Source organism: Lagopus leucura, unplaced genomic scaffold, assembly GCF_019238085.1.
Source record: "Lagopus leucura isolate 7727_CA_CO unplaced genomic scaffold, USGS_WTPT01 Super-Scaffold_100157, whole genome shotgun sequence".
NCBI classification, from domain to species: Eukaryota; Metazoa; Chordata; class Aves; order Galliformes; family Phasianidae; genus Lagopus; species Lagopus leucura.
This window is the reverse complement of record NW_024962334.1, coordinates 31,792,669-31,819,068: the sequence shown is the minus strand read 5'-3', so window position 1 is coordinate 31,819,068 and position 26,400 is coordinate 31,792,669. Positions and strand designations below refer to the sequence as shown.

Genomic DNA, 26,400 nt, shown 5'->3' with positions numbered 1-26,400 from the left:
TGACATGGGTACACATTTTTTTCTGAATTAATCATTCATTCAATTCTGCTTCCTAGTCCTTGGAATCTCTCTCTGGACTTCAAAGCATAGATGTATTTGGAATGGTAAGTAGTTGATACACAGATTCATGGGAAGCTTTATTTGTTAAAATATTAATATTAGCCAGGTTTGAATGAAACTTTCCTGTGTGTCAGTGCATGTGCAAGTGCTAAGATCTTTGCAACATTGAAATGTGTATTACCCACCTGAGGAATAAGGTGTAGCAATGCGTCGCCAGAAAGGGTCCCGACTGCCAAACCAACAAACAGCTGTAAAATGAGCGTATAGATTTCTTGACAGGAGTTAAATAAAATTAGGGATGTACCAAACATAGATCCAACAGTAATAAGTAAAACTGCAACAGTGCTGTAACCATATTCTGTAGGGGAAAAGAAACAAAGTAAAACAACAGTACTTTTAACCATTCAAGTATCTCCATTTGTTTGCATTTGAGTCTTTGTTTCATATTTGTTTTTGAGGCTATGACAGAGTTGAAAGCCTAAATAATCATTTTTTTTCAGGCTCTACAGTTAATACAGTCTAATACCTTCAAGTTTCAGGCCTTAAAGTGCTGAGTAGAACATAACTGTGCCGATTAAAGATGCTCAGAGCAGCACAGTGAATGCTGGTCTGCATTTGTTCCCTGTCTTAACAGGTTTGCGCTTGTTTCTTTATGTCATCACCTGTGTATTTTTACAGTCAACACCACATAATTAACCAAACCAGTAAAGAGAGCAAGGCTTAAAGCTTCAAATGAATGCAGGCATTTAGTTTAGGATCTAGACATAAGTCTATTAGTTCAAATGCTGTTTACAAGTGTAGTGCGGGCATACGTTCCTTCAGTCATCACACCAGGTCCAGTGACTTATTTTTCCCAAGTTATTGGGATTTTTGGAAGGTTACTCTTATGATTCTTCTCTAATACACTACTTTTGTTTCAAGCCTCTTGCACAGCATGAATCCTGATTAACCTGTATGAAAGTCTTATGATGGAGGTAAAACACTGATGAAAAACAGACGTAAAGGAACTAATGCCAAAATATTCAAAAGTATCACTTAATGTTTCACACTTTAATAGCTCAGCACCTCATAAAATTAAACAGTAAATCCCACAGACTGCACATCCAATAGGTTATAGTAGATACTCAAGGAAGGTCAGACCCTGATGGCTTATCCAAAACAGCACAGTCTGTCAGTAAAATAGAACTAAGAATAAAATTAATGAGCCTGTGCTCAGGTCAGATGTAGGTCAAACATGAAGTCCATTGCTTGTCTGTGTCAAGCCAGCAAAAGTGTCCCTCTGCTCATGGAAACCTTTCCCAAACAAGTATGGGGAAGAAGCTGCACAGAGGGCTCTGGCTCCTTCCCCTTTGTGTTTGAATAGATCAGTTTTTCCTCATTTACACAGATGTAAACATTTCTGCGATCATTAAAATGTCAGCAATCAGTCTGACAGTATTGGAGTTGGAAAATTCTAGAACATAGAAACTACCATGAACTTTGTACATGACCTGGGTAAGTTCCTTTTTCTTGGTCCCTCAATTTCCTACCTGAAAAAATGAGCATATCACCATAACATAGAAAAGATAAAAGAATTAAAGATAAAAGAATTAAATATTCAGATAACGAAAAGAAACATAAGAAAGGACTGTTACCTCTTTGGGAGCTTTAATAATTCCCCATACTCTGTACATTTCTTCATCCTGTAACTATTATTGCGATAACCGTGAAGGTCCTCTAACGTGTTTCAATTCTTTGAATTTCTTTTCTCATGTATTTTAATTTATGCTCATAGTTCAATTAATCTGCACACTGTGGAATCATATTTCTGCTTATTCCCACAAACTGACTAACGTATCTAGCTCAAAGAACAGACATAGTTTAGAGACTGAAAGATCTATTCCAGAAAGAATGTCGGCCAGCTAGGATGTAAGAAAAACTTACAAGTTCCTAATGGATCTAAACAACTAGAGCTAGCAATGGAGATGTTAGGATAAAGGCTTTGAAGGTGCTGATTTTCAGCCTGCCAAGTTTTTCCAAGAGCACCAAAAGAGATGCTCTAGGTGCAAGTGATTATTGTCAGATGCTTATTCTGTGTTGCCCATTCCTTGCTCCCAAACCCCCTGCCAGAAATTAACACTTCCTGTCATATACCAGCACATCTATGGTTCTAAACATTTCCCAGAAAGGTGATTATTTATAGAAAAAAAAAAAAAAAAAAAAAAAAAAAAACCCAAAAAAACAAAAACCAAACACCAGAAACATATTAAGAAGCCCTTAGCTCAATTTTTTTTTTTTTATTTCTGATGGTGGACTAGGGAGTGGTGAGAGAAGAAGCTGCATCAGCAAAAGTGGTTGCGCAGATATGCCTGGAAGTAGTAGCATGTGAAGACTATAACTGCAAATGGAAGTAAGCTGTCTAATTATACTCTGACTCAGCCCTTGTTCCCGCTCCATCACACAACTTCTGCTTCCCATACAATTGGTTTTGTTAGTTTTTCTTTTCACAATAATATGCCCAAAGTTCCTCTGCTGTAAAATAACACAGCACGAAAAATCAGCAACGTTCACAGAATTTATCTGTATTAAACATTTGCCACATCACAGTATAAAAAAAATTGACAGCTAACATAGTGTTGAGGCTATATATAAAACCTGTGTAATGACTTCAGTATAAACCTTGCAGAAATTTTGTAAAATTTTTGCCCAGCAATCCCCTATTGAGGGCCCACTGCAGCTCACCTGCTGGCTACAGTAGGCACTTCTCTAAGAAATGGGGAAAAAAACATATATTGAACAAGAATTCTTTCTAATGTAACATCAAAACCATTGAATTCCCTCCACTGCCCAATACAATGCTATTATCTGACATGCATGCTACAAAGTCACGCAGCACAGAAAATTACAGAGAGCACAAGTCTCATCCTGATTGGTTTAAGGTTACTTGCGAATGAAATTTCTCCAGAAGCCCCGCACCTCCTCACCTGATTTGAAGCAATACTACACTGATAACAACAACATAACTCACTTTCCAAAGTTGTTGGTGGAAGTTTTGTCTGCTTGGATTCAGGAAGCTGACATGAACAACTTAATAGTTGCTGAACAATTGCTGGACTCATTTGCTTGAAGTGCTCCTTGGAAATGGATGAAGAACTATTTTTTAAAAATATGTTCACAAGTTCATCAGCAGAGAAACAAACCTATGTAGAAATATATACAAAATTACTGAGTACATTGCATGCATCCACATTTTATGCCAGGATGTAATCTGTAATCTTAGGAGAACAGATGGTTATGCAAAGTAGAGAAACTTGTTTCCCATATACACTGTTTTGGTTATATTATTTCAATTACTTCAATTAATCGTATTTTTTTTTTTTTTCACTGAAACTTAATATTAGTAAATATTTCAGAAATATTAGATCTCTGTTAATACCATCTGAGGGTCTGACATGACAGTACCTCTTGATGCTTTATTATCTTATGTGCTAACAAGTCTTGCTTGTTATGTATGTATGTGCTTGCTGTTAATCTAATACAGCTTTGTATCAAGGCAGTACTGAAGGTTGTCCTTGTGCTTCATGGTTATATCTTCAGAGTTTGTGTTCAAATTCTTTTAACAATGCCATCACTTCAAGGTCAGCATGCCAGCTGTTACGTAGTCTAGATTTGGTTTAAAGACTACTTAGTAGTTGTATTTCTAGAGGTACATGAGAGTTTCAAATACTTTCTGTTATAAAGTCTCCTTTTCAAAAGAGGAAAATATGTTTTGAAAAATTTCATGAAGAACTTTCTTTCATCTCCAAGGTGGAACTTCTGGTTAAGATATAATCATTCAGCACCAAGACTGCTCCAGTGGGAATTTCTGCAAAACCTTTTAAAAAGACAAAATTTGTACCAAAAACTTCCCTTTCAGGAATAACCTTAATTTCCTAATCCCATCTAATTTTCTGGATTTCAATTTAAAGTTAAATATTTTGTTTCTGTCATTTAAAATAGTCTGCAACTGAAAATTGAGGAACTCCTGAATATTGCTTTTCTATTCACTGAAATTGTAAATTGGTTGGGTTTCTTTCAAGGGAAAAGCAGTATTTAAATAATTTTTTAAAAGTTGTTATTGACCTCACTTTTAAATAACCTAATTAAAAAGAGAAGTCTTCCTGCATCCATTCATTCATTAGTAAAGTGAAATATGCCTTGTATCCCTCTGAGAAATGGGATGAATTGAGCACCAATACACTGAATCTGAATATCACGCTCAGGTGTTCAGAGTAATGGGTGATCTTACTGTCTGAATCTCATCAGTTCCACCTTCAAGTGGAAGGACAGCAGCAAGAAAATTCAAAGTAGAGAAGACCTTATGTTTGTGCTCTGGAGTTATTTAGCAAAAATTGTGCAAAACCAATGAGTTGTATCAACAGCAGGAAGTCCAGGTCATAGCTGGTTCTGAGTAGCACTCCTCAGTGGTCAGTACTCAGTGGTATTATTTAATGCCTCATCAGTGGCCTCAGTGCTGGAACAGAGTGCATCAATCAGTTGCGAAATCCAGCTGAGACAAAAATGATAGATACACTGACAGTATTGGGTGCCGTTCAGAGGGATCCTCACAAGCCAGTGGAATAGGCTGACAAATCATTCTTGAAGATTAGTGAAGATAACTTATTGCACCTCAAACAGAATAACCCCATACAACAATTAAGGTCGAGGGAAAGCAACTGGGAGGTATCTTAACAGAAAAGCCCTCGGGGTCCTGACAGGCAATGTGAACGAGCCACCAGTGGGCCCTGCTGGCAGTGAAGGCTCACTGCACACTGGGCTCTATCAGCAAGAGCAGAACCAGTGGCCGTAATGGAGAATGATTACTGCCATCTGCTCAGCATACTGTATCCAGATTAAAAACCAGCAATACGAGAAATACACGGCATGTACGAGAAGTTTGAAGGTGACCAAGATAGCTAGGAGCAGAAGCAAGGAGTGGCTGAGGAACCTGCATTGCTTTGTTTGGAGAAGACAAGGCATGTAAGGTACTACATCATCTTCCCCTCACTCCATTAGGTAGGTGGAGACTGAGCCTTTTCAGAGATGTACAGCAAAAGGGTAAGTGAAGATAGGAAGTAGTTGCAGCAGGTGATAATCCAATTATTTATAATAAAACAGTCACCAAATAAGGCAATAGAGTAGTGGTACAAGTTTCCCAGAAAGACAGCATCATCTCCATCCTTGGAGAAATTTAGAATTCAGATTGACATGGCCCTGTGGAACCTGATCTAACTGGGATGTTTTGAGAAGGAATTTAGAGGGCGCCCATGAACCTACCTTTTCCTGAGATTTAACAAGGAATTTTGAAAGAAAAAGCAAGATCTTACCTAGAAAATAAATACTCCACACACAAATAATTTGTAACACTCACTTACTAAAATGTTCTTGAGGGTATGAAGACCTGCACCTTGTCCAGTGACAAGACCTTGCCTTTTAAGTTGTTTAATTAGGGAGCCAGACTACTAAACTTCCACACTAATGATGTAATTACGTATGTACTCCTATAGAATGATAAAAATAAAATTTGCATATTATCATATGAAAAACTGGATGTTTGGATGAATTGATCATGTTAGTACGCAAATACATATTTCTTTAATGAGGAATCATAAAAGAATCTGCAGATATAGTAATAAAATTAAATTGAAGTTAATATTATTCTTATTAGATCTTCCACTGCTTGTTTTATATGCATTTTTAAGATCATAGATACAATGACTTAGAAAGCAGTGACCTTTTTTTCTGCAATGATGTTTCAAAAAAAAAAAAAAAAAAAAAATCAAATTACAGGTTTAAATCTAGTTAGCAAACAAGCTGTAAACCAGTCAGTGCTTCATCTGTGGCAGTATCTGTTACTCATGAAGCACAGATTTGTGCAGAAAGCGGGAGACAAAATTAGCAACAACACTGAAACACAAAGCCTTCCAATGGAAAAATATGACAAAGAAAATAGATGCAAGTAGAAGAGGAATGGAACAAATAAGAGAGGTTAAGAATCAAAGAAGATAAATTCTCTTCTCTCCAGATTTTTCTTCATGATTTTTCAGCATCCATACAAAATATTTGGCCCTCAGTTTGACCCACTAAAACACTTCAGAAAACACTCCTGTGCACTCTTCATTTGATTTACAGTCAGGCTCACAAGTTCAAGGAATCTGAACTTGAGTGTTATCTATTGTTTGTATTGCTGGAGAATGCTTTTGCATCTTGTATGCCTACTATCACTGCCGATTTCTGATATTCATAATTTAAAGTTAATATGGAATACACTTAAAGTGACTTTCATTTAAAGTTATTTTGAGATTCCATTAAATGCCTCGCGTCAGCTCATCAGCATGATTCTGTTTTGTGGACACTTGGAATGAGATAACCATATTGAAAGGATTTGCATACCAGATACAAATAAAATTATGCAAATCTATCAGAATGGCATTTAAACAAATGCCGTTCATCTCAGTTTCGCATCACTCAGCAAAAGTCAGTTGCACAACTACAGGAAAAAGAACCACTGTCTTTGTACTAAGTTGAAGTATAAAGTACTAAAAACAATAGAAACAGTAATTGAAGCATGTATTTTAAATAGATACATTAAAAATTAAAAGAAATTCGCCCTTTAGTCTGAGGAATGTCCTTCAGTCTAAAGGAAGAAGCTCAGTTACCATTTTAATCACTGTGATAAACAACAATTCCTTAGTGTTTAATACTTAGGACTAAGATAACACCACCCATAATGAAACCCTGTCCAATAAGCTTTATTTAATAACACTTAATACTGTGACTAATACTATATAATAATATAAAAACAAAAATAGATTTACCTGATCCCAATCTGTGTTACTCCCACGATCTTTATAATAATCTTTCAGATAGTCTTCTGTATAGCTTGCTTTGACTGGACTGCTCCTGGCTCCAGTACCCATGCTTGTCATACCATAATATCTTCTTTTGTAACTTTGGAATTGTCTATTTACAGTGCAGGACTTTCTGGCTGTAAGCACGTTGAGGAGTTGTTCCAATTCTGGTTATTTATCAAAAAACAGAAATTTTACCATGGGAAAATACACATTTAGACAAAACTCAAAGTATTTTTTAATAATTTTGTCAATTTTAATATTAATTCCTCTTTTTAATATTTTTCTCTCCACTGTTCAGTACTGCAGGTAGTTTCAGCATAGCAGCTCCGGTATTTTAAGTCATCAACATACTCAGCATTTCCTCCTTTACAGCACCACACTGGCAGTGACAATTTCAGGGAAAAAGAGATGTGACTGAAAAGCATTTCATGTTCCATTCAAACATGGGTCTCTATCAAAATTATCTACGAATTACTGCCAAATATTTTCATAATTTCTTGAACTGTCCTGCCGGGGACAGGCATTAAGATACTCCAGAGAGAAAGGTGTTTTATTGGGTGCCCTGAAAACACCCCTGAGGACGCCATACTGCCCCTTGTACTTCTGAAATGGAAAACAGGGCAGCAGATTTTCTGTCTCGTTTGGTCAAGTTGCTAATCTGGAAGCATGCCCAATCACAGCACTGAAGTAGACAGCAGGGAGCCAGGAGCCCCAGCCCAAGTCCTAGACAAGGCAGGGCATGCATACCCCATGGCATAACTGAGTGCAATGGTTGTACTTGCTAAAGAAATGCTGAATTTTACAAGGGGGCATGTTCTATCACACTTTCATTTCCCTTCCATTTTTTTTCCAGCCTGGTCATCTCCCTTCACTCCTGTGCTTTTCAAGATAAAGTCATACTGATTGTTTAGGTAAACCTGAGTTTGTACATTAAGAACATACATACTGATTTCAGTGAAATTTGGACTGATGAGATTAACAACGTTTCCATCTGATGATCCTTTGTTTTTTAGTACTGTTATTTAGAAAAAGCTAATAGTATAGTCTTAACAATAAATCTTTGAGAAAGTCTTATGCTAAGGTGTTTTTTTTTTTTCTTAAACAGCTCTGAACACAGCTGAAGACAGCTTTATTTGCTAACTGTAGGCAACTCTAATTTCTCATTTTTTCCGCAATTCACATTCTTGCTTTTTTTCTTCCTGTTCCTTTTAGGAATTTAAATTTATTTAAAGAGACAATTTAATTAAATTAAGTTTCAAATACATTTACACTGTAACAAAATAGTTAAGAATATTTTTCATTTTCTCTAAATGATGTCCTATCTCCACTAACCATAAAGAAAGACCTTCTACTGTCTTCACTAGGGTCTGGATTTTAACATGCAAAGCTATTGAGTAGCATTGTGCCCATCTCCATCTTTCTTGTGAGTCAACTGACAAGATCTCCACTGGCACTTCTAAAGGAACGGTTTTGCTGCAAAGACAGTTTATGCAAGTGCAATCTAAGACATTTTATAATTTGCTTCTGTGATTTAATATATCTCTCCGTATCCTAACAGTCATAATAATGTGTTTACCTATGCTTAGTTTTACGTTTTAAGTTGTTTTAACCTGGACTTAGTGTAACTTTTTAGAAGTGCTTTGAATATACTGTAGAAGTGTTGATTTCAGCAGTACCCACAAAGGAGTAGATGTCTTAGCCAAACTTTCTAAATCCACAGTAGGCCCTGAGTAGATGGTTTAGAACTCTGCATCTAATTCCTCTCCTACAGGGGTATGTCTGCACTGCAGCCTGAGGCACCAGAGTACCTAATGTGCCCAGTGCATATGAATGATCCCCTCTACCCCTAAGTTAGTCTTGTGATGTGGTTGCAGCAGCACAACAGCAGAGAAGGCCCTGGCAAACTCAGTGCCCTCACAGCGAGACTTCCACTCTCAGACTCCAGACTACACTGAGAAGCTGTCATAAATTATGACAACACTATGTATGTAATAACTATAGTAACAACGTTTTATATTTCCTAGAGAATTAGAAAAAAAAAAGTTTATTTTCCAGCACCTACAGGTGAAGAAATACCTTACCTGCCACTTGAAGCTCTGTGGTACTATTCAAAGAATTGAAAATATATTTTATAAAGAATTCTGGGGAGGGCAAGCTTGCTTTTCCCATGCAGACTCCTTGTAGAGCCAAAGTAATAATCAAAGCAGCCAAGCGTGGAAGAGTGTTTTCATCAGCACCATTTCTGTCCATTATATCAGCAGTTTTCTCCAGAGTACTCACATCAACACACTGAAATCAGGAGAAAACAGCATGAAGACAGCCCCGATCACCTCGATTTAAATAATAAGAGTGACAGGAGGAGAAAGTGGAGAGAATGCATTCACAGCCAGCCAGAAAAAAAAAACAGAGGTTAAAGCTGTAATTGACAGCAGGACAGCAAATAAGAAAGAGAGGACAGTTCCAGGAGAACAGGGATAGAATAAAATAAGCTGAAATTTTACCCAGATTCTAAGGGGAAGAAGTACAGAACTTCATTCACATTATTCCTGTTCAGTGCTATTTCTGCTTCCCCTATGCCATGCTCAGTTACCTTCACATTCCAGGAAGTGGCAGAAAAGTGAGGAATTTTTGTTAAGGCACAAGATGTTGGCCCAAATAATATGGATTTTAAACTCTTATTAATCTCAGACTTCAGGAAGAGTTCTCTTAATGTTTTCCCTTATTTATGAAATCGATACATTGTTATAGGACAATTACATGGAACAAGATGGAAAGCCACCATTATGCAGATAAAGGGTGACTTCCCTTCCAGGTGGCCAAAGAGATGCTGTAGACAGTAATGTACATCCAGAAATGTGTATGCAGGCAGGTCTGAAATGAGGGGCAGTCTACAGCTGTTTGTTGCACAAAAATATATCCCTTTATTTCCACCAATTCTGGCTTTCTTGTTCATTTTCACTGCAAAAATTTGGAGTTTGGGGAAAAAAAAAAAAAAAAAGATTAAATTTATAAAAGCTCATTTATTATTTCTAATATTAATGAAACTGAAAAGTCAGATGAGCCAGTACAGTAATTGCTTGTTTTACACAATCATCTCTTTCTATGTGTGCCTTAAACACTGTGGGGCAGAAGCTAACATCTTCTTTTCCTGTCCATGCAATACAGTTTCATTCCCAGAACCCAAAATTTCCTCCCTCATTTCAAATAACTTACTAGTGCTATAATCATATAATCAGAAGATACTTTCTGTAAGTCATAAACATAGAAGAAGACACAAACTGCCTTTCCTCTATCATTGTGCAGAATTGGTCCTTTTCCATAATTTAAGCGTTGTGAAACTAAGCATTAGAAAGTCTATAATATTTTGAGTATTTTTCACTTAAACAAACAAACCAACCTTCTTCTCCCTCATGTCAGTGGTAAACTCTCAGTTACAGAAGTGATTTGACAATTGAATGTACTGCCAGTGCAAACAAACGGACTGCACAGCAAAGCACTTTATGGATTGCTAATCTATCTGGACATGCCAAATATCCACTGCTGTCCCTTTATATTTGCCCAGATACCGTTGGATTTTTTTGGAAATCAGCACATTCACCAAGGCTTAGAAGCAAATATACTGGTCAATGAATAATTTATGATAGGGAAATGATCACACAAAGAACACAGAAAGAACTGGAGGTCCTCAGTGCTCTCTGCTTAGCTGGGACTCCTTGCCTGTTTGCACAGAAAACTCCTACTACAGCATGGTGCAAATTAAAATTCAATGAAATAAAAAAGAAAGGGGGAAATTCAAAGTTTGCAATAGACCAAATTTAACTTTAATATTATGAACAGACGTAAAGGGCTTCTTACAGCAGTTCAACTTGTACTTCAGTAGTTATCTAATCTAATAAAACCTTATTTTATTGTTTTTTTTTGTTTGTTTGTTTGTTGTTAAATAAGGAAAAGAGTAGGATTTTTTTAGATTGTTAACTCAAACATATTATTCTATAATTTTATCATACTTGAGATCAGGAATTGTAAACAGTGGTGAAAAAAACTTGTTGCATGACTTTAAGAGATGAATATACTCAATACACTCTTTATTATTAAGTTTGAAATTTAAGCTTATCCATGTCAGTCTTTCTGCAAGGCATATCCATGCTCAAGGATAATTAGATACGTGACAAAAATGAATGAGCCCTTCAGATCTTAGGCCATAATCTTACTCCTACCATACTTCGCATGGAGATAGAATCTCATAGGTTCTCATGACAGCACATTTACTGTTTTCATTCTATAGCCAGACCAGTTTTAGAACTGCTTTGCTTTATACCATTTAGATACAATCACCAGTAGCATATCTATATTAATTAGTAAATACAGTAGATGAGAAAGTATTTTCTGTCCTTGAGGCTGAGTGCAAGATCTTGTACCTAAGCAGCTACAGTTTTCCACATACCTTAAGCAGAGCAACTGTATCTATGCCAGCTATTTCCCCAACTATGTCTCAACAGAGACTATGAAAAGGTTAGGCAGTGCATGCCAAAATGCCAGTCAAGGAGAAAGCTAGCATTGGACAGGAGGTACACTAAAAAATCAGCCCATGCTCTGTTACTGGCCAGTTGTCTGCAATATTGACATAATGCTTGAACTAGCTTAAAGGCACTGTATCATTTGCTTAAAGGCATATCAGCAGCAACTATAAAAGTATTTTTACTTATCCTTTCTTTACCTGGGTTTCAGGAGTTTTAAAATGTTTCTTTACTGCAGCCAAAATGTCTTCTGTTTCATTCCGTGAAAAATAATAACAGTCTTCATCATGTCTCAAATTGAGCATACTCTTTAGGTAAAATTTATAATCCTTATTACTCAAGTTGAGTTTTGAAGAACACACATCTCTATGATGAAGAATGTAGTAAAGGAGAACAAGAGAAATTCTCTCAAATACTTCTTCACTGAGATGATCTTCTAAACCTCCACCAGCTATTAGTAACATAGCATCTGGTTCAAGACACTGCAAAGAAATTGAAATAAATGGAAATTCAAATCAAGAAACACATTGCTAGTCACTTGTAATTCAATATGATAGTGTAATAGGAGAATTCCACTCTTAAATATAAGGCATCAAACCTAAGACTACACAGACGGGAGCTGATGGAAATAGAAGAGGAAGGTGCTTATCATTTATTTCAGTTCTACAGCAGCTAGATCACACCTTGCATCTTTTTTTTTCCAGAGCCTCTTCTTTTTTACAGAAATGTCAAGCCTCCAAGGGATTTAAAATTTACTATAAAACAGGAAGAACTGTTGCCAAAACTTCACTGCAGAGAAATGAGTCTTCCACTGGTTTCAACAGATTTTATCTAATATATCTACAACTAGGAATAAGACCTACTGCTTAATCATTCTGTATGGGTTTCTGTTATACGACAAAGACCATAACTGACCACAGTTAATCCACAGTATGTGAACAAAAGTTACATCATTTTTAATACAGTGTTAAGAGTCTTAATTGACCCAGCAATCATGTGGCTATCTTTTTTTTTTTCTCAATCCATCCTGTTAAACAGAACAGCTCCCTTCAGCGCAGAAAGGCAGTACAAGTTCTCAACATTATCTGGTCCTCTAAATGAATTTCAAGAGGGACTGAAAATAAATACCCTATATGTGGTTTATATTTGAGCAGGCAAAGGTTTATATATGTAAAACTACAATTATTATTGATGAAAAAAAAATTTTCCAGAAACTTTTGCCAGCTCAAACTAAAGTGAGCCTTTAAAACTAAGCCATAAAAATCAATAGAGCTCTGTATCAGGCTATGGGAAATGAGACAGTGAATTCCAGAATATAGAGTCTTTCTTGAAGTAACTCTGTAACTATTCATCGTGTAGTCATTTCTTTTCTCAGGTTGGCTCTCTCCAAGCACTAAGAAGACATGTCAGCTAATCTCAACCATTATGATAGACTAGCCAGAATGCACATTTGTGAGACGAAAACTACAGCATGAGAGGACCATAAATTACACTCCAGTTCATGACTAAATTGAACCCATGCTGTCAAACTGAACTGCTTATGGCTACAAGCATGAGGTGTTTGTTGGTGTAGCTCTCCCTGTACATTAGTTCATTTTCCTACACAGAGGCAGAGTAGAATCAAACACACATTGTTGCGTTCAGAAACCAATGTTCCCTAGAGGAATTGAGAGAGCTGCCATATTTTAATATAAGTAATTCCCGCAAAAACTAACACAAATACTCAATATAATCAAAGAGAACTGTGGATGGCAATGACCAATTAAATATTTATACTCATAAGCAAGCTCCGTTTCAATATGAAAAGAAGTATGGTCCACTGTGCCCTGCCCAATTGCCTACAAGGTCTGGAAAACATTAGACTTTCAGTGTATGACTCCAAACATTAATATTTGGGCTAAGATCACATAGGTACTCTATTCTCTGTCCCAAAGGCCTCAAGTTAGCCAGCTAGTATTTTTGAAAACACATTCAATTTTTGTAGTAATATAAAAACAAAACAAAAAACAGAACAAACAACAACAACAAAATTCTGTATGTACTGAAATAATTTCAAAGGCTTCTGTAACATTTCAAAACTCAGTAGGGATAAACTATAATCACCCAGTTTTTTGTTTATTTTTACAAGTAAGATGACGGAAAAGTAAGCAGTTTTTTTTTGTTTTTTTTTTTTTTTTAAGGAATAAGGTACATTGTAAAAAGATGCTTCTACTGTATAAGGTCAGCCCATTAAAAGTGACTTTTAAGGAGATATCGTAAGAACATGAGTGGGCTCACCACTTGTAATTTTTGCCATTAGGAATATTTCATAGGCATAACAACATGCATGATCTTGGTTTAGGAAACTTATTTGCTTTTAAAACACAGAGCCCAGATTTGAAACTAGGAACAGCACCCTGATTTTCTTTGTTCAAGAGATCAGAAGTTTAAAACAAAATAAAGCATCTCTTACTTTGCAAGAAATATATACCTTTGTGTGTTTGAGAAATAAAGGAGTGACAGATGCTGTTCAAGAGCTACCAGACCCTGCCCAAGGAGTCTGGAAGCCAATATGTAACAGCGAACCAAAAAGGAAACTAAAAAAACTGTTAAACTTTGTTGCTTTTAAATATCCATTGGAGGCATCATTAAAAAGAAGAAAAAAAATGAAACCAGAGTCTTTTGGTATGACTGGAATCCTGGATTTATAAGGGAAAGTTCAGTCTGAAATCAATTAGTTATTCCCAACAAGCATGAGAGAGAAAATGCCAAGCAAAGATGGGGCGTTCTGTTTCAATTTTGGAGATCTTGAAAGGCAGCAAAGACTGTGAGCAGCACTATCTTGTGTTACCAAATCCCGTTAAATCATCTCGACAGACCTCAGCACAGCACTATGAGGGCTGCACATCACTGAAGATGTTACTCTCAGCCTCTGGATTTTCTGTAGAGAGCTGTGTCCCAGTGTAGGATGCATGCAGTATTACAGCCAGCACTGAAATGTACTGCAAATGGTGAATGCCCTTACATTTTTCCCACAGAAAATTTCAAAGATGAAGCTTAAAGAGATAAAGTAAGGCCCAGCAGGGTTTCATTTAGATTTCTTCTGTTAAGGGACACAGTGGTTACGCTCTCCAAGTAAAGATTGCAAACAGAAGATAAATGATGGCAATTCAGAGAAGCTAAACAAAGAAGGAAAACAAAGCCTAGGCCCATTTTGAGATGATTAGGAGGCATCTATAGCCATTTCTATTTAATATTTTCTTGCTTTGATCTGGGTCCATACTTAAAAACACTGAGAAAAATCTCCTGTGCTATCTCCTTTTATTAAACAAACAAAATGATTTAGGGAAAAACAGACAACTACATTATCTACGTATGAAATTTCACATTGGGGCTCACGAGAAAAATGGGAGCATTTGAAAGAAGAGACAATTAAGCATCCTCTGCACAGGAGGAAAATTTCTCCACCTCATTGGCTTGGTTTATTGCCAGGAATGGTATATTCTCAAAACAGTCACCATTATGAATGTCCTCATAATTCTAATCCAAAGAGATAGTCGGACGTATGTTTTCACAGAACCAAGCCAAAGCTGGAGGAGCATTAACCAAGGCCAAGACTGACCAAGCTCTTACTAGCTCCTTTCAGGTGAGTCGCTCACTTGCCACCATCTCTCTCCTCCCACAGTTTATGATCTTATTATTCTTGTTCCTTTCCTTGTCAAACCAGGAATCAGCTCTGAAAAATAATCTCAACTCGGCAGCTGAGACTTCTGTGGAGCCATACCCTGGACTGTTTCCAGTTTTAGTCTGGATATGCAGATTCATTGCTCTGCCTTTAATTTTCTTGCTCTGCCTTTAATTTTCTTTGACTCAAACTGCTTACCAAAAACTTTCCTGAATCTTCAATACTTCAGCAAAGCTGCAGATGAATCTGTGCTAATTCTCTCAGTTGTATTTTTTATGAACCAAAACCAACAACAAAAGTGACTGATCTTACCCCAGATTTTACCTGTCTTCCACAGTGAAAACCTTCTGGGAGCCAAATTCAAGCTTACGCTTTTTCAGTTAGATCAGAGTGAAACTGGAAAATCCTTGTTGGAAAATAAGCACTTAAACTTCAATGGAAAACTATTACTGTCATGAGACTGAAATATGGGGCTTTTAAGGCATACTTGTCTCATCTGGAACACCTCTTCTTTACAAGATCAAACAATTAGCATTAGTAATTTGCGGAGCAACGATTCAATCAGGGACTATCAATTTTTGCCTGTGATGAGTCTTATTTGTGTTTAGGCTATGTATTTAGGATGACTTTACTATAACAAACAACTTTAGAACTCACTGAAGATTCCATAAAAATATTGCTCATTAATTGAAGCACTGACCAGATTACAATCCTCTTGCATGCCATAAATCCGCTGTGGGCATTCAACTCTCTCCAGCACCATTCTGACCAGTTCTCGTGGGTGGTTTGTGTGGAGCTCAGGGTTGTCAGCTGAAAGAAGGCGTAAAACTTCCATCAGATAGCTTCGGCTGGGAGCAGAGCTGCCATCCTGCCCGTGCTCTTCCCCAAGCTGTCCTTCAGCAATGAGCACGCTGAGCAGGAAAGCGGAACATACCACCCCAATAGCCGGGTGCTTGCTCAGAAAGCACATCTCCTCTTCCTGCAGCGCCTGAGCTGCACTGAGTGTTGGAGTGTTGTTTGCACTTCACAGCTTAAACTCGAAACCTGAGGAATCTGAATAGTAAAGGGGAAAAAAAACCCAACCCCTTAATTAGTGTGAATGCAATATGTTTGCAAGGATTTATTAATTGGTTGGCTAAGCCGCTTTGCAGTGACAAGCTGTTTTTGAACAACAGGGAGCCTGTAAGGGCTTTACAGCCCAGAACAGCAAGAAACTAAGACAACCACAGCCTTAAAATTTCTGTAGAATTACCAATAAGTGATTGATTGAAACTGCTTTTCCCTCCTCATAAAAATAAAGTGTATGATTTTCGTTTCACTCTTATGGCATTGCACTCACTAATAATCCTCTTCAGTAAGAACAGGAAAATGTTGTAGCTTTCACTTTTATTCCATTATGAAACAGGTTTTTAGCAGCAAAAAATATCTGTAAATAAAGATTACTGTTCTAATTCTGATACAGAGTACAGTAATTATGTTAGAAAGGAATGATATAGAGCAAGTTTCATTTCCAAAACACTTTATCAACATTACCAAGCTCCAGCTATAAAACATGAAACAGTATGAACAGGATATCCTTAAAAATTAATGACATTTTATGATCAGGGGAAAGAGTTACAAGACTGAGGTCATAATTTCATTCGTAGAACTCAGGGAACAAACAAGATAAACATCAGAAAGAACAAGTTTGACTTCTTAAACTCTAGATGCAAAACACATTTTGTATTGTAAATCTGTCTTGACACTATCCTTCCCAGTGTCAGGCTATACCATCACCTTTGCTTTAACAACATCCATTCCAGTACAGAAGAAACAAAAGAGTTTCTCTTCTGTTTTCCACAAAGACTTTTTCATTTTATTGGTAGGCATATGCTGGCAGCAACAGATATTTTCAGATGACAACATACATGCATTAAACAGCCGCACACAAGATCAGCATTTTTTTGAAGTGCAATACGATTTGTGTGTGTTCGATTTCAAAACAAACCCAGCAAATGGAGTATTTAAAAAGGAAAAAAAAACAGCAAAACACTGCTGAATTCAAGCTGACATTCACTCCCTAACTAAAGTTACTAAGTTTTAGACACTAGGAAATCTTTTGCTATATAAATAAACGTTACTGTTAGCACTCTTGTTGGGAAACACTGACATCTAAACGTTATTTTCTTACCTTCTGAAGGGAGAAAGAAAGCCTGTGTATCTAGCTTCGTGGCCTTTTGAATCCACAGAAGTATTTAGCTGCTGGAAGTCCAATGTTTTTAAAATTCTTGATGGTGCTCTGGAAGCTGGAGAGGATTAGTTTATAGCTGCCTTGAAAAGTTTTCAGTTGCTATGGAGAGAGCTGGCTCTTAAGGTAACAATGGAGGTGGACAGGAATTAGTACATGTTCTTCTTGGCAAGTTCTAAGCATCACATTATTGTACGTATTTCACATATTCTGGTAGTTATCATTTTATGCAAATGGTGCCTGCTCTACTCTATCAAAACACAAGATGTGTAAAATCTACTGAAGAATGTATTTCATTACAATGGGTAATACAAATTAGCACCCTAACTGTTCTCTGCTATGTTACAATAATGGAGCGATTTTATGATATATTGAATTTCTTTCTAAATCAAAACTTAATTTCCTTTTGCAAACACTAGAACAGAAAAATACATTTTTAAAGCACTTCCATTAAAAAAAAAAAAAAAAAAAAAAAAAAAAAAAAAGTTGTTTTTCTTTAGGAAGCACTGTCCTCAGAGAACAGGCTCTTTCTTTCTTTCTTTCTCATTCTGTACTACACTCACACCATTTATAAAACCAGGGACAGCCCAAACCACAATGAAAAAAATTCTTCCTCCCACTCTAACTTTCCTGAGGGGTTCTGTTGCAAAGTTGACATTTATGTCCCCATGTTGCTACTGTATTATTGCACTAGAATATAGTGAAAACTGATGACTGACAGATTTCCATAGTGATAAATACACCAGTCATATCATTCTTCCACCTTGCAAACCTTCAGTGCGGTAATGAATAATTAGCATCTCACTTTGTTCTTCAAACCCTGAGAAGCAGTAAGACTGCTTACCTTACTGGTAACAGAAACATCGTGTTTCTCTTCAGAGCTCTAGGGACACAGTCCTGGGTTCTAAAATGCCAGCAGTGCTTCCTCCAAAGCTGCCAGCTCAAAGGGAATAATCTGGTGTTAGTAAAGCTGAGAGTTGGCAACTGAGACTGGTGGGGAAAAAAAAAAAAAAAAAAAAAAAAAAAAAGAAAAAAAGAAAAGAGAACAACAAGAGCTCAAGTGAAGTGCAAAATGTAAAGAAATGATGTTCTCAAAAACACAATTACAGGTATATGGTACAGTGTAAACTCTTGTGTGATTAAAGCTGAACATTTAAAAAATTAGTCCTACTATTATTTACTCAATGATACCAAAGACCCTCAACATTTGTATTGAAATATGTTTTATTTTACTTTCTCAATCTATTTTTTTTTTTTTTTTTCCTGTTCTGGCTTTTATGTAATTTGCTCTATGAAACAATGCTATGTCCACATTTGTTCCACTAATAAAAACAGTCCCTCAGATGATGTGGGAATAGCTTCCAACACTTAGTTCCATAGATTGCTTAATCACCAAACAAACACAGAGTACGTTTATCTGTATATAATTTGGCATTTTGTGTATAACTAGTAATTGAAATGAAAAATTTATTCCATCCAGTTAATGTGTATAAACAGAGATGAATTGTTTCAATTTGCTGAGAGAAGCTAATGTTTAAAAGCACACATTTTATGTTTTACTACTATCGAAAGCTTCTGAGAGAAGATTTGCATAATAATACTGGCAATATCTCATATTAGTGTTCATATTACAGTGATGGTAACAAAATGAAACATTTAGTGTATTAGAAAGCCACAGATGACAGTTAGTACTGGGCACTACGGTTTCAAAGAAATTTCCCTTTTTTTTCAGGTTAAGTGTTGCAAACTTCCTTCTCTGGCTTGCAAATATGTTTCCCATTGGTGGCAAAGTTACTGATGAGAAATCAAGCTTCCATTTCCGCTTTAACCCTTAGCATCACAGCATTGCCTCTGCTTTCTGTCATGAGCTAGGAATATTTCTGTCTGCACAACAACTGGAGGACTACTTTTTACATGATTTCTGAAACCAATTGCTTACTCCTTTTTTCAAACTCTTCTGTAATAGCATTATTCCCCTGCTACCTACCCATGCTGATATTATGTCAACCAACAAAATGGGACAACGATAACAACTGAGCCATGTAGTTAGATGCCTAATACAAGTTTGCTGACAGATACAGAGAAATGACTCAGAACCTCAAGAAACAAGCATCACTAATATAATTCTCTCATTTCTTATATCAGTCTCTCCCAGTTTGGCTTAAATTGAAGTGATTTTTCAATAGACAGGAAAAAAAAGGTAGAATGACAATGTTTATGGAGAAAGAGCCCTCAGAAGTATTGCAGAACCAGGTATCTCAAAGCAAAGCAACTTGTCCTTCTAACATGAAAAAAGACCAAAACCAGAGGCATGGCAAACTTAAATAAGTGAATGACACTTTTTGAACTTGATTCTATGCTTAGTTCAGGACTGTCTCATGCTCAAGCAAGGATCTGACATCAAGAATTTGCAGAGATAAATCACCATTTTTAATCAGTTTGAACTTACGTCATGGAGGGATACTTGAAGAGTAACAGATTGCTGACAGGCACTGCTAAGCATCCTAGTAAAATGTTACCAAAAAAGATAAGAATGTGATCAAGATAGGAACTTCCCGAAATTCATATTTTATTTCATGTTTCTGTTCATGATCTCAAACAAAGCACATCTTCATGCACAAGTGCTCCCTTTTATGACTAAGCAAGCTCATATTATTATGTCCCCAAACTTCCATGACTAGGAGTGAAGGCAATTTCCAAATAGCATAATCAGGCACAGAATATGAGAAGCATGTGCAGCAAGCCCTCTTTGGTTACAGGATTTTCAGCTGTTTAAATTTTAAGTGAGCCAGTGAGACTCACTGCAGCTTGTCTTGTTTCTCCCACCTACACACCTGCTGCAAGAACAAAAGCAAGTTGCCCATTCACAAATGCCATGAATAACTGCACTCTGCAATTTACTATTTTTCAAAGGATCAGTGAATAAATTATATGTGAATAGGAAAACTCTCTAGAGGACTCACTGAGAGATGACAAGGATGTGCCCATGAGCTCTATCAACCTGGCAAGCCACTTAATTTTATTTGTACAGCAGAATAGGGAGAGGATGTAGGCATCATCTTAGCAAGACCCCTGCTGGACTTCACATCTTAACTGAGAAATGCAGCTATATAACTCTTATTCCTTAAATACTGTAAATCTTGTTTTGATGGACAAAGCAAATGTGGTTTTTGCCCTTTTATTAATCACAGTAATTTTGGCAAACAGAGAATTCTGAACTACTGCAGATTTCCCCCGTGTTATTAATGCGATGCATGCACATTACTATAATTACAGCCATAGGCACCATACTGACATATGAAAGGATTATATTTTGCAAGAAATTTAAGTCTAACTTCTATATATAGAGCATTCTTGCCAATGAATTAATGCCAGAGAACTTTAAAAAACAAAATCAGTGCTTTAAAATTACTACAGTCTATTCAGCCTCATTGGCCTCACACGTCAATCCCAATAATATCATATATTTAGAGCGCCAATTAATTAAAACGACTGAATTCTATTGAAATGATCTGAGATATACATTAATATAGTTTCACATATTAATTTGTATCTCTGGAACAAGCCTTATATTAGTTCCGGACTGATTGACTCACGTGTTAACAGCAAGTTTCCTTAAGGAGACTTGGAAATCTATTTATAATAGAAGAAAGGAATTCATGGATTATTTCCACTCTAGACCAGCAAAGCCTCTTAAGTTTTGAGAAGTGTACCTTCAGAAGTATTTTTTCCTCATACTGCACAAGTAATTCTTGACATCTATTGTCTTCAGACGACTGGCATAAAAACTTAGATGGGTTAACAAAACATTATTTTATATGAAATGTGTTACCTACTTAGGTCTCACTAATTGCCCTTATCTTACTACAAACTTTAACCTCATACAACTTCTCCATTGCTGATCTTCTGGTCAGTGTTTTTGGACTAAACAGTCCAAAAAATGGATACAAACGTAACTGTGACTGTTGGCAACTGTGGGTTGCCAACCACTAGATCAGGCTGTCCAGAGCCACATCCAGACTGGCCTTGAATGCCTCCAGGGATGGGGCATCCACAACCTCCTTGGGTAACTTGTTCCAGTGTGTCACCACCCTCTGTGTGTAAAACTTCCTCCAAGGTCCTTGCTAACTCAGGCCATTCTATGATTCAACATCACTTTCAGCTATTTTACCTCCTTTTATGCTATAAAGATGCAGAAAGTGAGTTATTAAGCTTTCCACCTGTTCAGTTATGTCCTGGAATGCTACCAGAATCTACCACGTGCATTCTTCATTTCTGTTTATGTTTCTAAAGATAAAAACATGAGTTGGCCTTACTAAGGACATATCATCTAATCCAAAGCACTTACAATTTCATTAAACATACGATTACACATGAATAACTACATAACACTGCAACACAGAGCACCAATTAGTAATAAAATGAAGAAATTGTTTTAACAGTTATGCTATTTACCACATAGGAAACAGACTTAGGTATCACATAATTTCCAACATTGTTCTGATCATGAGTAATGCTGTAACTCAATGGAAAATGCAACAATGATAGCAGAGTAGCAAAGTCCTAGGCTACAGCAAGTGAGGATTTGCTTAAATGCAACAGCTGAGGACACAGGAACAAAGGAAAAAATGCTGCTTACTCCAGGAAGACCTAAGGTAAGCCAGGATCTCCAGCAAGATACCCTTACCTCCACTACAAACCCTTAAATGAAATCAGGAAAGGGGTGGATCCTGGCTGCACCCCTTGCGGCCACTCAGATGCATACACCTGATCTCCCCTGGGTTGGCCCAGCCTTCCCACCAATTGCTCAATCACTGGTTCAAGCCATGACTTAACATTTCCACTATACATATCATATTGGAATGGCCCTTTCCCGTTGAATAGCCATCCTTTTGGGTTTGACAAACACTCAAAAGTCTCTTAGTGCTAGGTATTATACTTGATACAATATTTCTAAAACATTTTTATTCTTACAGTGATTGAGATAAGCGTGTTCTCAGACTGTTTTTGTGGTACTGTATTTCACTCCATGTCCAAAATTCCAAGCCTCTAGTTCTTTTTGCATGAAAGCCCAATTATGCTCTGTTGCTTTCCAACTCAATGTCCTCAGCAAATGATGTCATTGCTATCTACTTATTAGATAACAATAGTCTAAATAGTTGAATCATGGAAGATCTCAGTGGTAACCTCTAAGTCAATCAATCCATTTTCAAAGCAACTCATAACATTCTAGATTTTTTACTTATCCTCAATTTTTTAATCTCCTTCAATTTAGTAAGTAGTTTCCTGTTGGTACCATAGCGAATAGTTATATGTAATTGTTACAGTGAAGTTCTGACAGATATCATCTACTGCATCTCCTTTATTCAGAAGATCAACAAATTAATAACATGTAAAAACATGTTAAAAAAAAAAAAAAGTACTTTCATATGGCTTATTAATTAGTTCATTTTCACAGCTAAATGGAAACTAAAAGAAATATTTACCTATAATTTTTTATATTTTATAAAAACAGAAACTAAAAAAATACAGAATTAGTCCTTTCTAGTTGCATCAAATAAGTTACATTACTGAAAACATAAAAATACTTAAAACCATTAGAAGTATATAGTATAAGATGATTTAAATTTAACATGCAGTGTTACTAGATTGAAAAACCTGAGACTTCTGGCTTCTACTGCCAGATCTTTCAATCTCTTTTATTGTACTCAATTACTAGGTGAGTAAACATATGTACTCATTCTAGCAAATTCATCTGGAAGTTACTAAAAATACATATATGCTCATCTAGGTCTGAAATTGAAGTTCGCTCCAATACAAAAACAAAAGCATTGTATAGATAGGCCAGTTAGATTCATTTTCCTCAAATTGCTGTTAATTATAAAATAAAAAACTGAATTTAATGTCATCCAGCTTTTGAAGGCAACAGCACTGACAACAGCACATCCCATTCTTAGACATTTTTGTTCTAGTTTTTACTTGTTTTATCCAAGTTATTTGTAGTTTTATACATGCATATTATTATTCCATATCAATGCAAAAACTAACTGCAATGAATAAAGTACGGGTTTTGAAAGAATCATAGATTGTTTGGGGTTGGAAAGGACTTTGAAGATCATGTGGTTCCAACACCAATACCACAGGCAGGGACAACTGCCACTAGACCAAGCTGGGCAAAGCTCCATTCAACCTGGCCTTGAACAACTCCAGGGCATCTCAACTTCTCTGTACAACTTGTTCTAGTGCATCACCCTCACAGCAAAGAAACTTTGGAGAATTTAAACTCCTCCTTTTTTAACCATCTCAAAAACATCAGCTCATTGCTTGAAAACAGTCTTCTGCATCCAGGAAATAAACAAAGATAAATTAAAAAAAAATAAGAGACTAATTTTTTTTTTTTTAAATTAAGGTTATTCTTAGACCACAAATAATAACATAGAACTCACATTACTTATTAATGAATACACATTAATGAATTCATATATCATTCCTAGAATGATAACAACAAATAGGAATAAGCAAATAAATAATAATAATAAAAATACATTAAGGAAACAATACAGGATGGTAGTTTTCAAGGAGACTAAAGCCAGTCTCTGTCAAGTACCAGAAGACAACCTGTTATAAAGAAACTGGTGGTAGGAAAGCTATCACACTTGTGGTCCTGGATCCCGGGTTTGGAAAACCTAATACTCAGCTGAAAATAATCAAGTACAATTATTTGCAACACTATCACTTAATGTGATTTCAGTTGTTATTTTAAGCTCTAATTACTGATTTAGAGATTTCACCACCCAGACAATCTACTCTTAATCAGTACCTGCAGTCTCCCACATACTGTTCCAAGAATTGCTTGTCTGAATTTTCTATTAAGTTCTAATTATAACCTATTGTGGAAAAAACAGTAACAGAATGTATTAAGCTTGTCCTTTCATCAAGGCAGCAATGGGAAATTTAGAAGAAATAACCCTTTCAATTTTTAAAAACCTGTGCCCACAAACCTTGCAGATGCTGCGTATCATGTAACTTTCATATTTCCTTTGTGAAAAATATCCCTAACTCTAATATTTAATAACTTTTTTCTTTCTCACTTGTGCTTTTCTTTTGTATCTTTTTTACATAATCTCTGTGTTTATTCATTTGTTTTCATTGCCAATGTTTTTTCTGTTTTCCTTGTTTTCTTATATGTTATTTGATGGCATTATATTTATATTACTATATACAGAAGTACAATTGCAAAAAGAGAATACAGTATTAAATACCTTATGATGCTTGGACAGATGATAAAGGGAAATAAAGGATTGTTTTGTCAAAAATTTTTATTACAATTTCTACTGTCCCCTCCCTTCAATATTACTTTTTAACACAAATGTAATAATTCCTGAATTTGCCCTATCTCTATTTAACACAACTATCGTTCCTATCAATAATCACTCTCACTTTAATTTTTAAAAACTCCCGCTCCCAGTTTTGCTCAGTGTTGTTTCCAGCTTCACAGAAAGAGTCTTTTTAAAGTATCGCATGCACGAATTCACACATAAACAAGTCTGGAAAACCATAAATGTGAAGTTTAATCTCACTTTACACAACTTCATTGAGCTTAAAGTGTGTATTTATTAATGACTAGATCTAACAACATACAATCTGCAGCTCACTGTAAAGTTCAGAAGTAGCCAAGTAGAACAAGTCAATGCCTGGCAGTTGTTAGCTAGGAAAAGAAAGCATGAAGTGGATTAGTATGCAGAGCATGGTGTGTTGAGAGGAATTTTTAATTAACTCTCTCTTAAGAAGTTTGGTTTTGGTCTTATCTAGAATTTCATTTTATTTTATTTTCCAGAAACTCTGATAAGAACCGAAGATGAAGCCGGGGCAAAAATTTATTTAAGAAGAAAACTAAGGTTATTCATAAATCAGTGCCGAGGATAATAAAAGGGAGGTGGGAGTGCTGGCTTTAAGAACTCATTCTTTGTGTATACCTTCAGATAAAAGTCTGGAGAATGGATGCGTCCAACGTACTGGATTTCCTCCCCATTCTGAATGACGAGTCCCTCGTATTGTTTTGCTGCAATATTTTGAGTGACTCAGAGCTATCTGACTAGAAAATTCTGTCTATTAAAGAGAATAAGTATAAACTCTGAGACCACCTGTCTGTATCTTAGGATAACTGGCTATGTATTAACTTCAGTTTGCTCTCCTACTTCTGAAACAAAAACATGACAAATAAACTTGCCAAACACCATCTTCACTGTCATTTTGAAAGAGGAAAGTATGTGCGTATGAGAGAGAAACAAACCACAGCATTTCCTCTTGGCATGCTCCTTAATACTACATCTTCTTTAAGAAACCCACAAATTGGAATTAAATCTACCAGAATGCAAATACACAGGTCTGCATCTATTATCCACATTTTTAATACAAAACTTCAGACTTTACAGTAAAGCTGTCATACTTCTGTATTTAGTCACTCGCAACTCCCTGTTAGTATCAGTAGAAAAAAAGAGACTGTCTAACAGGCAGTTTATCTGGCCTATTCTAGAAGACTGCTTTTGGAGGAGAGGAATTGTGGTCTAGACTTAGTGATTGTATGTATAACTTGTATAACAGTTGAGAGCCTGCAGCGATCATCCCTGATGCAGATGCCTGCACTATTGTACAATTAACAAATGCACAGTTAGAAGAGTAGCAGTTAGGATAGCATTTTAGAGGTTTTTAGTTAGAAAGATTACCAAAGTGGAAAGAGACAATAAAAAATGAAATGCTCACTTATGTCCTAGGCCTGCAGTAGAAAATTCCAAAAGGAACACTTTCCAGAAAGGAATTCTTCCCCTGTGGCAGTCAGCCCTTAAATGGGGTCTAGGAGAGGTGCAGCCAGGCTCCATCCCTTCTGGTCACTCAGCTGAATTGCCCTCACCTGTGCTCCCATGGCTGACTCAGTGCTTGTCTCAGGTGATCAGTCAGTGGTTCAGGCCATGACTTAACAGTTCCCATACAACCATCAGCTACAGTTGAAAAACAGACTTTCAGTGTGAATGAAAGCTATTATCAAAGTAAATATTAGTT

At 36.3% G+C, this 26,400-nt stretch overlaps 1 protein-coding gene across 1 annotated transcript in view; it reads right to left on the bottom strand.

The window, feature by feature from the left end:
- Positions 1-26,185, bottom strand: part of SLC39A12 (solute carrier family 39 member 12) — a 40,182-nt gene extending 13,997 nt beyond the window's left edge. The window contains exons 1-9 of the mRNA XM_042888564.1: positions 26,104-26,185; positions 18,185-18,280; positions 17,284-17,460; positions 15,814-16,166; positions 11,650-11,931; positions 9,014-9,221; positions 6,897-7,096; positions 3,068-3,239; positions 246-418 (exon numbers count right to left, since the gene is read on the bottom strand). Coding sequence (XP_042744498.1) covers positions 246-418; positions 3,068-3,239; positions 6,897-7,096; positions 9,014-9,221; positions 11,650-11,931; positions 15,814-16,083 — 1,305 coding nt within the window. The 5' untranslated portion in view covers positions 16,084-16,166; positions 17,284-17,460; positions 18,185-18,280; positions 26,104-26,185. The remainder of the gene's footprint in view (positions 1-245; positions 419-3,067; positions 3,240-6,896; positions 7,097-9,013; positions 9,222-11,649; positions 11,932-15,813; positions 16,167-17,283; positions 17,461-18,184; positions 18,281-26,103) is intronic.
- Between the last annotated feature and the right edge of the window lie 215 nt (positions 26,186-26,400).